Raw genomic sequence first — 12182 nt, forward strand, 5'->3', positions numbered from 1 at the left:
GTTTAAAGGTTAACATGGTCCGTCCCAGGAGTAAAAAAGAATCACCAACGGGATCAAGTGCCACCCTGCCCGCTTGACTCTAATCACGTGCTCGATGGTCAGGGCCGTTATAGTAATACTGGAGTTCAAAGATTTTAGTTTTTTTCTGTCCAATTTGTAACTTGCTTGCCATAACGAGACCAAGACAACTAGCTCAAATGTGAAGACCAGAGGGACTTGTACAAATTTTTTGTTGGTGGTGGTGTATTTCCCTTTAACACGGTGCTCAGTGTTAACTTTCCCTATCACTTATTCAAGAAATGGATTGAAGTCAATTGCTACCCGTCACAACCAGTGTTTGTATCAAACCCCCAACGGTAGAAACAAGAGGGTCAGGATGACCCTGGATCGCTCACCTGTGTAATATGAGCTACATAGACAAGTGTAAGAGATCAGGGAACAAAGTCAAATATAAGTAAGCATTGAAATCTTTTCCCAGTTGTGTGAACATGTTTCAAATGTCAAACTGATGCTAAATTATTAAGAAAGTAAATCAGTAGGTCTCATTCATGGTCATTGAAAGTCAGTTTTAAGATCGGTGTGCAAAACTGTATATGTCATCCAAATTTCAAGGCTGTATCTTAAAAAAACAAGAAAGTAGGTCAGTAGGTCAAGGTCACAGTCAAGAAATAAATTATAATTTACCCGGGGGCGGGGCTTTAAATAGACCCTGGGTCATGATTTGAAGAATTTTTAGTAAAGGACCACTAGACAATGCCACATGTAAAATACCTAAGCTCTGTGCCTCTCGGTTTCAGAGAAGAACATTTTTTTTAAGTTTTTCCCCTGGCGGCCATGTTTTTTAATGAAATAGAATGGCTTAAGCAATTTTGGTAGGAGGCCACCTAGAGATCATTTCAACAAAATATTTTTGAAATCCGCTAACAGTTTCTGAGAAGATTTTCCTTTTGTTTGCCATGGCAACCACAGTTCTGAATGGATTTTAATTCTTTGGGCAATTTTGAAAGGGGGCCACCCGATGATAATTTCTGTGAAGTTTGGTGTAAATCTGCCCAGTGGTTTTGAAGATTTTTTGAATTTACAATATAGCCAAAGGTAAAATAAGCCCCGCCCCCTGGGGCCATGTTATTTACCAAAATAGAACGGCTTAAGCATTTTGGTAGAGGGTCACCTAGAGATCATTTCTACAAAATATTTTTGAAATCCGGCCAACAGTTTCTGAGATTTTCGTTTCGGTTGCCATGGCAACCACAGTAACTGTTCTGAATGAACTGTAATTCTTTGGGCAATTTTTTGTAAAGTTTGGTGTAAATCTGCCCAGTAGTTTTGAAGATTTTTTAGAAATTGTTGATGGATGCACTGTGGACCTTTGGCTCAGGTGAGCTAATAAAGATGATAGTATGGTGATTTTTTTTGACAGAATTGCAGGGCAAAGTTTACTATAATGAAATTTTCCAAGAATTTAACATGCTTGTTCAAAGTTAATCATTGATTAAGTCTGCGGTTTAGCAGGCATTCGCAATACTATCAACAATATTTCAGACTCAAGATTTTGTATCAGTAGCTTCAGTACCAACATGAACGAGCCAGATGGTTTGCAATAATCTGTCTGTTCAGTTGTGAGTTCTTGTCGTTAACTTTCATCTTATAGTGCGGACTTTCAGTTCTGAGTAACCTGACCATCACTCTGTACCGTACAAGTTAATAAGTTTAAAATGACTATCAAGGAAGACAACAGGTAGAAAGATTTAATATTTATTCAGTTGCAAGATTGTTCACATCATTAAATCACAATACTTATGTGCATACATATTACAGACATACAGCCTTTGAATACACATGCAAAAAATGAAACTGTTTAAATACAGAAATGTTCATATATATCTAATAAAATCTGAAAAGTAGATCCCTTGGAAGCAGAGAATGCAACCAAGCAACATAGAAAAGGGCAACAATACTCACGTCCCCTAGCATCGTCTTAAGCATATTCTATCAAAATGGTATAATTGAATGTACTCCATGCTCACAAAGGACCAGAAACTATAACAAACCTTTATATAACAGACAGATCACCGTGTTCCTATACTGATATGTTTAGTCACTGTTGTCTATTTGCCTTACTTTGTCTGTACATTTTTTGCCTATATTTCAATCATTTAAACGTTCATACATATACTGCTGTAGGGTTTTGTTTGGAGATGCTTCGCTGCTATTGGGTTATTTTCTTCAATATTTTAAGAGTAAACATGCTGCTTTGTAACCTGCATATACAGACAACAACATTGAGAACCAGGAAGTAGTCTATATTTGCAGGTCGCCTTTATCTCTTATCATGCTGGACACAACTGATTCTGCCTTTGCGACCAGTGTAGATCATGATCAGCCTGCACATCTGTGCAGTCTGATCAAGATCTGCACTGTTTGCCATTCAGTTAGTATCTTTTTGGTAAGCACCCCTTTTAACAGTTAATGGTACTTTCCAAACTGAAAGATGGACAAGTTCATTATAGAAATTTAGCAGGGTAAGGGTTATTGATACGCAAAAAAAACTCTGAGTTCTATAATATCTGATACCAGTTCATAAATATCCGTATCTCTATAGAGTTTTAAATATCATACGTAATAAGATATGTTATCTTTAGGCACAGTTCCAACTGATATATTGTTGGTATATTAATACCTTTCCATAATTCAGATATTCAGTATTAATAGTATCAAGTGAAGTGTTACTATGTACCAAATAATTTATACTGTGTAAAGCAATACATGTATAAGGTGTGAACTATCTTGAACCCAACACACAGCATTGTTTATTCACTCAATTCTGTTGATATTTTCAAATATGAATACGGGTGTAATATATCTTTAATGTTATTCACATTACGTGTTTACAAATTATTCTCTCTCTGTGATGACAAAAAGTTTAAACAAAAATGTCACCAACTGTACATCACATTATAATGTTTCTAAACAGACAGTGCCTATGTGTAATCAAAACATTACAAATGAGAAGCTTTTAACCCTTAACCTGCTAAATTTCTACAACAAACTTGTCCATCTTTCAATTTGGACAGTACCATTAACTATTAAAAGAGGTGCTTATCAAAAAGATACTGACTGCATGGTGAACAGTGCAGATCTTGATCAGACTGCATGGATGTGCAGGCTGATCATGATCTACACTGGCCGCAAAGGCAGAATCAATCATGTCTAGCATGATAAGGGTTAGGCCATGACTTCACAAAGTAATGAGTAATATTAATAGTACGGTTACACATTTATACATGTAATACAATAATTATATTTCTTTGATTAATCTATATACGTGTCATTATAATACAAAATATACACTATTCTTCTGTCTTAACAGAAATGAATGCACAAAGAATAATACAACTATACAATTATATTGCACAATTCCCATAAAATAGTTCAAGACTTAGCACTTTAAACAACGGAGGTGTACATAGTCTTATAATAATTCAAGAGCTATTACGGACTTTCTGTCAAGAGTACTTCAGCTACTTCAAAACCACTGTCAATTTAAAAGAAATTGGAAAGCTTTTTCTCAACGTATCACTGTATGAATCATTTGAATGGGCAAACGTAACAAAAAAACATAACAACTTCCCTGTCCTCTAATACAAATTTACCTTGGTATCATTAAGTAATTTTGTCTAAAATAGCATTCAGACAGCAAGGGGAATGCTATAAAATTAACCAATACCTATTACTTGGTATATCATAGTCCAAGCATAAAGACTTCTCTTTTTCAATATATACACAACACAGTGGTCTAAAATTTAGACAACATAAAAAAGGGGGATTTGGCACCATTTCAGGGGGCAAAGACACAGAATGGGATATCATATAGGCCGTGCCTTGAAAAAACCAAACAAGTGCTTTGCGACCAGCAAGGACCAGCCCAGCCTGGCTTTTCCGCGCAGTCTGGCAGGACCCAGCTGTTCGCTAACTTTTTTCCTGATTGCAATGGGCTTGAAAGCGAACAGCATGGACCCTGACCAGACTGCGCGGGCCAGGCTGGTCTGGATCCATGCGGTCGCAAAGCCACTATTTTGGTTTTTCTCGGGCGGGGCTCATATATACCCTTTTAAATTTGCCGACTTTTAGTTACAAATTTAAAAAAGTGAATCCCTGCCCTCTAATGTAGGAAAAAAATGAGACTTATTGTACTCAAACAAAGGGAGATTAAAAGGTCTTATAAATTACAGACATCAAAACCCAAAATACACATTGTCATTCTTTTACTCAACTCGGGCAAAAAATGCCGTGTTTTTTTTTTTTTTGATGAAACAAAAAAAGAAATACAATCTTTTATGCTTAAAAAATCATGAACTTGTATAACTTGAACAACAAATTTTTATACTTTATGATACTTTTGCCTTTGTTCATTGAGACATGGGCCCAAATTTTCGACAATAATGTTATGTTTTTTTTTCCATGAAATGACAGAAAAAAAATCACATGTGCTACTTTTCCCTTAAATCTGGTCATCAAAAAATGGCTAACAAAATTTGTATCTTTCAATGTAGTTTACAGATACAATAAATAATTTGACCATTAACCACCAGATGTTCTACTGTGGGAGCAAAAAATACACTGTTGTAAACACTGACAGCGATAAAAGTGATTTCAGGAATAACAACTCTGCAAAAGAAATAACAAACCATGGGAGATCATTTTCCCATGTTTGTTACAATAGATTTCATTCTGATTCCCCTTTCACTGTGATAGTTGGTGTGGAAAAGGGGGCCCTTTCGGGGGTTTTATACTTGTTCATCTTAGCCTCGTACCTCCAAATATACTGCGATTTCTTCAAAATAACTTCAGTGAAAAAGAAAAAGTTAATAATATGTCCTGTAATAAGCTATACTTTTTTTAAAAACAAAAATGAAAAACTGACTCATTCTTGAAAATCTCTAATTTTTAAATCAAAAATTTAAAAAATTAAAACAAAAGCCCCGCCTTGATGGTGCAGATGCTCATTGTTTTTTTTGTCTTGTATAATAAAATACTGTATGTCCTACCCATGTTTTTTCAAGTCCAAGAGGGACCATTATTTGAAAAAAAGAATGAAGATTTTGGAATTTGCTGTGCAGAGTCAATTTTAAAAACCTGCATATAACACAAAACAGAAAACAGAAAGTATCTATATTTGCAGATTCCCTTTTATTGTTATGCAAAAAATTTGAAACCATAGTAATAAGATAGTGATCTTTAGGTAAAAACAAAAAAAGACAATTGCGGTATTAATATTTTGCTGAATTCAATATTCAATGCAATACTATCAATAACTCATCATTTTTTCCCCCCAAAAAGTCAATTGAGCTAAAAAGAGGTTTTATTTCTTCTCATTTCAGTTTAAACAAGTGACCAAGTATTACAGTGACAATGTCCCTCCCAAAAAAAATTTATTTGACCTTAATAGTGATTTTGCCCCACTGCCAAAAACCATGAGTTATGTCATGCCCATAGTCTAATCATGAGAAATTTTTCTGTTTAGTACAAAAAAAATCTTTGATGCTTTTAAAAGTAAGGAACAGAAACAAATTTTACGGATTTAAACATGACCTTGACTTTTAACCGTCAAGCATAACATGCATTGACACGGAACTTTATGTGAAACACAAAAAAATCTATCAATGCATAAAAAAGTTATGGAGCTTAAAAAATTTTTTACTTGACCTCAATGAAAACATTGCCTATGCCCTACAAACATAATTTATTAGTGCATTCTACAAATATCCTTCTTTTCCCCAAAAAAAAGTTTTTAAACCTACTTGAAAATTTTTGATTTTCGCAGGTTAGTTTGAAAATGGACAAACAAAAACGGGGGGGGATTCTTTATTTCCCTTGGTATTTCCCGGAGGCCCGCAAACTGGGGGCTTTAAAAGGGGCTGTAGCTTTCCCCTCATTTTTAAATCTCAGAAAATCCTCAAAATTGGGTGACAAATTTTGTGATAAATTAGAAAAAAATTAAGGGCAGCTACTGGCTCATTTTCCCATTTTTTTTAAAATTAATTTTTCCCCAACCCCTTGTTTTATTGGAATTGCCTGTTTTTTGGGGAAAGTTCCATTTATTTTAAATAAAGTGTTAACCAGTTATTCCCTAAGATTTTAAAAAAAATTATCACATTACAGCTTATTATCGAAAATAAATCAAAAATTTTTCCCCAATTAAAAAAAAAATTTTTTTGCAAAAATTTATCATACTTACCTATTTAAAATTTTGTCTGATTTTCAGATGTTTCTAGATGTTTGTTTGAGCTTTGAAAATCTGGACTGGGGTATTTGTAATCCGTTTCCCTCTCAGTACTGTGTTCAAAACGGGCTCGGGCCCAATCACAATACACCCCTTTACAAAAACGGGCGGGTTTCTGGTCATGAAATAAAAAACCACTGAAAATAAAAAATACACGGGTTGTAATCAAGCACCCACTACGGGTTCAATTACAGGCTCGGGCCCATCACAAAACGCCTTACGAAGTATGCAAGTTCAGGTCGTGAAAAAAAACAACCATCGGAATTGGAAAAGATTTAAAATTGCTTTTTTTAACAGTTAAAATTTGTTTTGTTTTTGTGTGTGTGAATAACTAGGCGAGAAATAAATCCTGGGGTTTCCCCTGCATGAAGGAAAAATGCTTTATATTTAATATCAAATATTTCAGCCTGAGGAATGGATGATTCTACAAACCCTTGTCTATCAGGTCTGAGCTTTTGCAACTTATTAAGGTAAATTTAAGGAAATGCATTTAACTATGAATACTTGAATCAAACACACATGAAGACCATGGACCATAAACAGATGAGAAGTTAGGATCAACACACATGAACCGGGGGGACCTGACAGATGAAAAATTTGGGTCAAACAACAGGGGGCCAAAGGCCATAACAATGAAAAAGTAAGGGTACACCACTAAGACCAAGACCATGAACGATGAAAAAATTTGGGGTATAGAGAATGAAAACCTTGGGCGAAAATAAAGAAGTTGGGATCATACCACATGAAGACTAGGCCGGGAACAGGGGGAAAAAGTTAGGATCATAACACAAAAAGCCCTGTCCAGAACAGATGAGAATTGGGTCATACACACCACAGACCATAAACAGATAAAAATTTTGGATCATAATACATGAAACCCTGACCATAAACAGATGAAGAAGTTAGGATCATACACACATGAAGATCAAGGACCATGAACAGATGAAGAAGTAAGGATCATACACACATGAAGACCAAGAACCATGAACAGATGAAAAGTTAGGACATACACACAGAAGATAAAGGCCATAAACGGAAAAAAGAAAGGGATCATAACAATGAAGATCAAAAACATGAACAGAAAAAGAAGTTAGGATCATACACACATGAAGACCATGGACCATGAACAGATAAACAAGTAAGGATCATACACACAAGGAGACCATGGACTGGGAAAGATGAAGAAGTTGGGATCATACACACATGGAACCGGCCCATAAAAAATGAAAAATTTTAGGATCATACAAAAAAGAAGACCATGGCCCCTAAAGAGATAAAAAGTTAGGACATACATAATAAGACCATAAACCATGAAACATGAAGAATTTAGGTATACACATAGAAGCCTTGGATATGCTTCTTTCAAAAAAACCCTGATCTTTTTACACAGAAGACCATAAATATACCAAATGAAGCCCATGGACCATACCAAAAGGGAGCCCCGAAACATAAACACAAGAAGCCCATGGACAAAAAAAAAAAGTCTTACCCCATGAAACATAAACCCAACCACAAAAACTTTGGACATCCCAATAATAAGACAAGAACAATTTATTGGCTTTTACCCAAACAGGAATGTCTTCATTGGAAACTTTTTCTAAATTTCTGACTTAGACATTTCTTTAATAGCTTATGAATGTAAACAAAAAGTAAAAAAATACAGATTTCCAGTAATGTTTGAGCAGCATTTATCATTAGAAAGGGAAGGTAGTCTGAAAGACAAAATCAATATACTGTGATTAAAAATTGATACTTTTGTTCCATTAAAAACATAACGAAAGTCCTTTAAATAAATAACGTATAAAGGCAATAATATGACTTTAAAAACCACTTACAAAAACATATCTTTGACATCAAGTCCCCAGATGCCAGTTTTTCACAAATTTATTGCATCCTTTTCATTTTCTAAAGAAAATTTTGGCCGCCCAAGTCATCCTGTAATTTTAGAACAATTAGTACATGAAATGTTCTGTCATGTTAGAATCTTTTTCTCTGAACAAGGCAGTGAATGAAAAAATACATTTGTTACCATTTTCTGGTCAAATTCAAGTGTTCAACCAAAAATCACACAAGGCAGTGTACAAGTCGTGTTTTACTTTTCAGAAAATTTTGGTTTTTTAAACAATCTATTTTTTTGTGTGTGACTTCAAATTTCAAATAAGGCCAAAAAAAAGAAGATTTTTTCCCGTAAATACCCAAAAAAATAGGAAAGGGGGGAGGGTAATTTTTTTTTTGGGAATGTTTTTTTAAAGGGGGTTTTTCGGGAAATTTTTTTGTGTCAAAAAAATAATAAAAATTGGGGGGTTATCCCTTTTAAGAATCAGAAAAATTGTTTCTAAAAATGCCCCTGTTTAAACAAGAGGTGGGGGACAGCAACACTCGATTTTCAACATCTGTCCTTGAATGAAATCAAAAGTCTAAAAGGGGATAATTTAGTAAAAAAGTAAAATAGGGTTATGGAACCTGCCATGCTTATCACTCATGACTTGACAAGTATGAATTTAACCCTTCCCCCTTATGTGATGAGAACCAGCTTAATTAAGAATTTAACCCAAAATTCAAATTAAAAAGGGCATGATTTTTAAACTGCGAAGTTGATTTTGCCCCTTTTGCACGCTGTCATATCATGACGGGAAAAATTGGGGTGAATTTCAATTTTTCCCCCATTAGGGTTTCTGAATACCAGTTCATACAATAACTTAACCAAAAATTTCTTGCTGAAAAAGGGGCTTTTTTAAAAAAAAAGAAAATAAAGTTGGGGCCCTGTTTGGAAAATTTCAGATCATACAGTGAAAAATGTGTGAATTTTCAACCCATTCCCATTAGTGAGTACTAGATACCATTTAATAAAAAAACCTTTAACCAAAAAATTCTAAGCGAAAAAGGGGCATTTTTTGTAAAAAGCAAAATAAGTTATGGAACCTGTGCAACGTAATCATTTATTACGAAAATAAGTGTGTGAAGTTTCAACCCTTTCCCCGCAGGGGTTACTGAATACCAGTTACATAAAAAACCTTTAACCAAAAATTTCTAAGTAAAAAAAGGGGGCTAATTTTGTAAAAAGCAAAAACAGCTTAGGAACCGTAATGTAAGTCAGTTTATCACAGTGAAAAAGTGTGGAATTTTCAATCCTTTCCCCACAATGTTGTGAGAACCAGCTTACATACAAAAACTTAACCAAATCGGGATGGGGGGACGCTGCGCATGGGCGAGCCCAATAGCTTACTACATGAATATTTGGGCTAAAAAACCATATAAAGGCAGTTTTGCAATTTTTTTAAAAATTTTGAAAAAAAAAATTTCCCCAAGGGCCATAAAAACATTTGGGGTTGGGCCAAAAAATTAAGGGTGGGTTTGGGTTCCCAGAAACACTTTTTTTTTGTTGGCCTAACAAAAAATTTCCCAAATTTTGAAACATCTACACAGAAGTCCCACAAAAAATAAAAAATTTTCACACTTAGAAAACTTTTGATTCGAAAAACACTGACATCTTTTAAAACCCAAATTTTATATTCAAAAAATTAAAGGATAAACACCAAGAAATTTATATTTTCTTCCAAAGCCATACTTAACACCTTCTATAACCGGCCCCTTTTCTTCTATGACTTTTTCAAGATCATCATTTATAGTTGTAGCAAGATAGAAACCAACATCTAACCCACCTCCTGCCAACTGGAATATACATCATGATAATACAATATAATAATAGTGCCCATAAAACAATAATTATTGTCAACATGAGTGGAATATAAAACTATTATTCTAACATGGCTGGATTTGATTAAAAAATAAGAAAGTCAAGCTTGTATATTTGCCTAAAAAATGGTTTATGCGCGGACCCCTAAGAGAGCATTATGAGGCAAAATTGCCGCATATGGTGGTATAAATACTCGGATAAAAGAAGCCAGCAAAAAATTTTTTTCAAGTATTTCAATGACCATGAAGAATGAAAACAATCAATGCCTTATTGTGTTTGTCATCTAATGTATCACAGTTCATTGTTCAGATGCTTAGATATTTAACCACTCTGGCTATCACCCTCGTTTTCAATTCCTGCACATCTGAACTCTGAACTGTGATAAATTAGACACAAACCACTGGAAGGCCTGATTTTTTGTTAAATGAAGAATCTTCAAGTCCATCCCGGAGTTGCAGAAAACGTAGATAAGGTAATATAGATACAAAAATTTAAAACACTGGTTTGGCAAAAAACTATGTTCAATCTAATATAAACGGAACAAAACAAAACAAAATTGTTCAGTAAAGAAACAAATACATCTGCAGGCTACATACTAGTGAAAGTATTCTACAGGATAATTAAATTAAAATAAAGAACACTTTAACATATCCAAGGACGCCCAGCAACAAAAGAAAAAAAAAATTGCTTTTGTAAAAAGCGCATGTCTCCCCAAAATCCTATAGTCAAAAAGTCAATAGGGATCAGGAGCGAAAGCAAAAAGGCACTGAGGTTTTGGGGTGCAAAAGGGATCATTCCCCTTTGGATGTCCAGTCATCCCATAAAATTTTAACACCTTGGCCTAGTGGTTCTCAAGTCATGTTCGGCTCCTGGACCTTACCTTTTATCAAGTGACCCCCCAAAAAAAATTGGGGGCATTGCTCGCAAATTTCCCTTCACCTATAAGTTTTAACATTTGGCAAGTGGTTTCAAGTTATTTCCGAAAATTATTTTTCATGCAGGCCCCCGTGACCCCTTACCCTTTTAAAAGCTGACCCAAAAATCTAGGGGGCATCTACTCTGCATGTTCAACATCCTATAAATTTTTAACATCGGGGGCAAGTGGTTCTTAGTTATTTATCAGAATTGTTTTTTCCCTGTTTAGGTCCTGTGACCGACCTTTAAAAAGAGTCCCCAAATCAAAAGGGGGCTCTACTCTGCTTTTTCTCTCCTATGAAGTTTCAACTTTTTGGGTCAAGAGGGGTTTTCAAGTTTTGATCGAAATTGTTTTTCAAGTTCCCGGGCCCCTATGACCTTTACCTTTAATGCAGTGACCCCCAAAAACAATAGGGCTCTACTCTGATTCCAAACACCTAGAAGTTTCAGCATTCTGGGCAATCTTCCAAGTTTTGATCGGGAAATGGGTTTCCCCTGTTCCGGGCCCTGACCCCTTTACCTTTAACGAGTGAACCCAAAATCAATGGGGGATTTCTGTGCATGACCAATCATCCTATAAGTTTCAACATTCTGGTCAAGTCGTTTTCGAGTTAATTTACGGGAAAAGGTTTTCCTGTTCAGGCCCCCGTGACCTTGACCTTTGACAGAGTGACCCAAAAAACAATAGGGGTCGTCTCCTCCATAAGCCCCCCCAACCTATAAAGTTTAAGGTTCTAGGTCAATGGTTCTCCCTTATTGTCGGAAATGAAGTTGACATAGACGACCGACAGGGCAAAAAAAATGTCTCCCCCCGGGGGGGCGGGGGGGGGCATAAAGATTTGAAATAAGGGGGGGATGAATCAATATTTTAAAAAAAATATCATGTTCCTCCCAAATACTGATTTTCGACACCAAAAACCACACCTAAAACTAAACATTATTTTAAAATGGCCTAGTAAGACTCTAACAAGAGTGCCAATCTGTCACAAAATACGCTCCTCATTGAATCTGGCCTAATTCAAGGCAATAATCCCGGTGCCGGGGGGGATTAAGTGGTTTTAAAACTGGCCCAGTATTTTGCCCACAAATTGTCACAAGTTGGGGGAAAAAGGGAAAAAATCTGTTCGACTTGGGGAGAGCAAAAAAGGCTAAATTCGTTTTTCGAGTAATTTAAGGGCCGTATCCAGGTGATATTACCCCCCCAAATATTGTCAACAAGTTAGGTGAAGATTGGATGGAAACTGTTTGACTTAGAGACTGGACAAGGCTAAATTTGCAGTTGTTCGA

The 12182-nt window shown here is 35.4% G+C and overlaps 1 protein-coding gene across 1 annotated transcript in view; it reads right to left on the bottom strand.

The window, feature by feature from the left end:
* Nucleotides 1-1566: 1566 nt before the first annotated feature.
* LOC123527866 (exocyst complex component 8-like) overlaps nucleotides 1567-12182 on the bottom strand; it is a 51595-nt gene continuing 40979 nt past the window's right edge. Inside the window, exons 13-14 of the mRNA XM_053522655.1 lie at nucleotides 9852-9955; nucleotides 1567-1687 (exon numbers count right to left, since the gene is read on the bottom strand). Of these exons, the coding sequence (XP_053378630.1) occupies nucleotides 1567-1687; nucleotides 9852-9955 (225 nt within the window). The remainder of the gene's footprint in view (nucleotides 1688-9851; nucleotides 9956-12182) is intronic.

This window comes from Mercenaria mercenaria, chromosome 14, assembly GCF_021730395.1.
Source record: "Mercenaria mercenaria strain notata chromosome 14, MADL_Memer_1, whole genome shotgun sequence".
Lineage (NCBI taxonomy): Eukaryota > Metazoa > Mollusca > Bivalvia > Venerida > Veneridae > Mercenaria > Mercenaria mercenaria.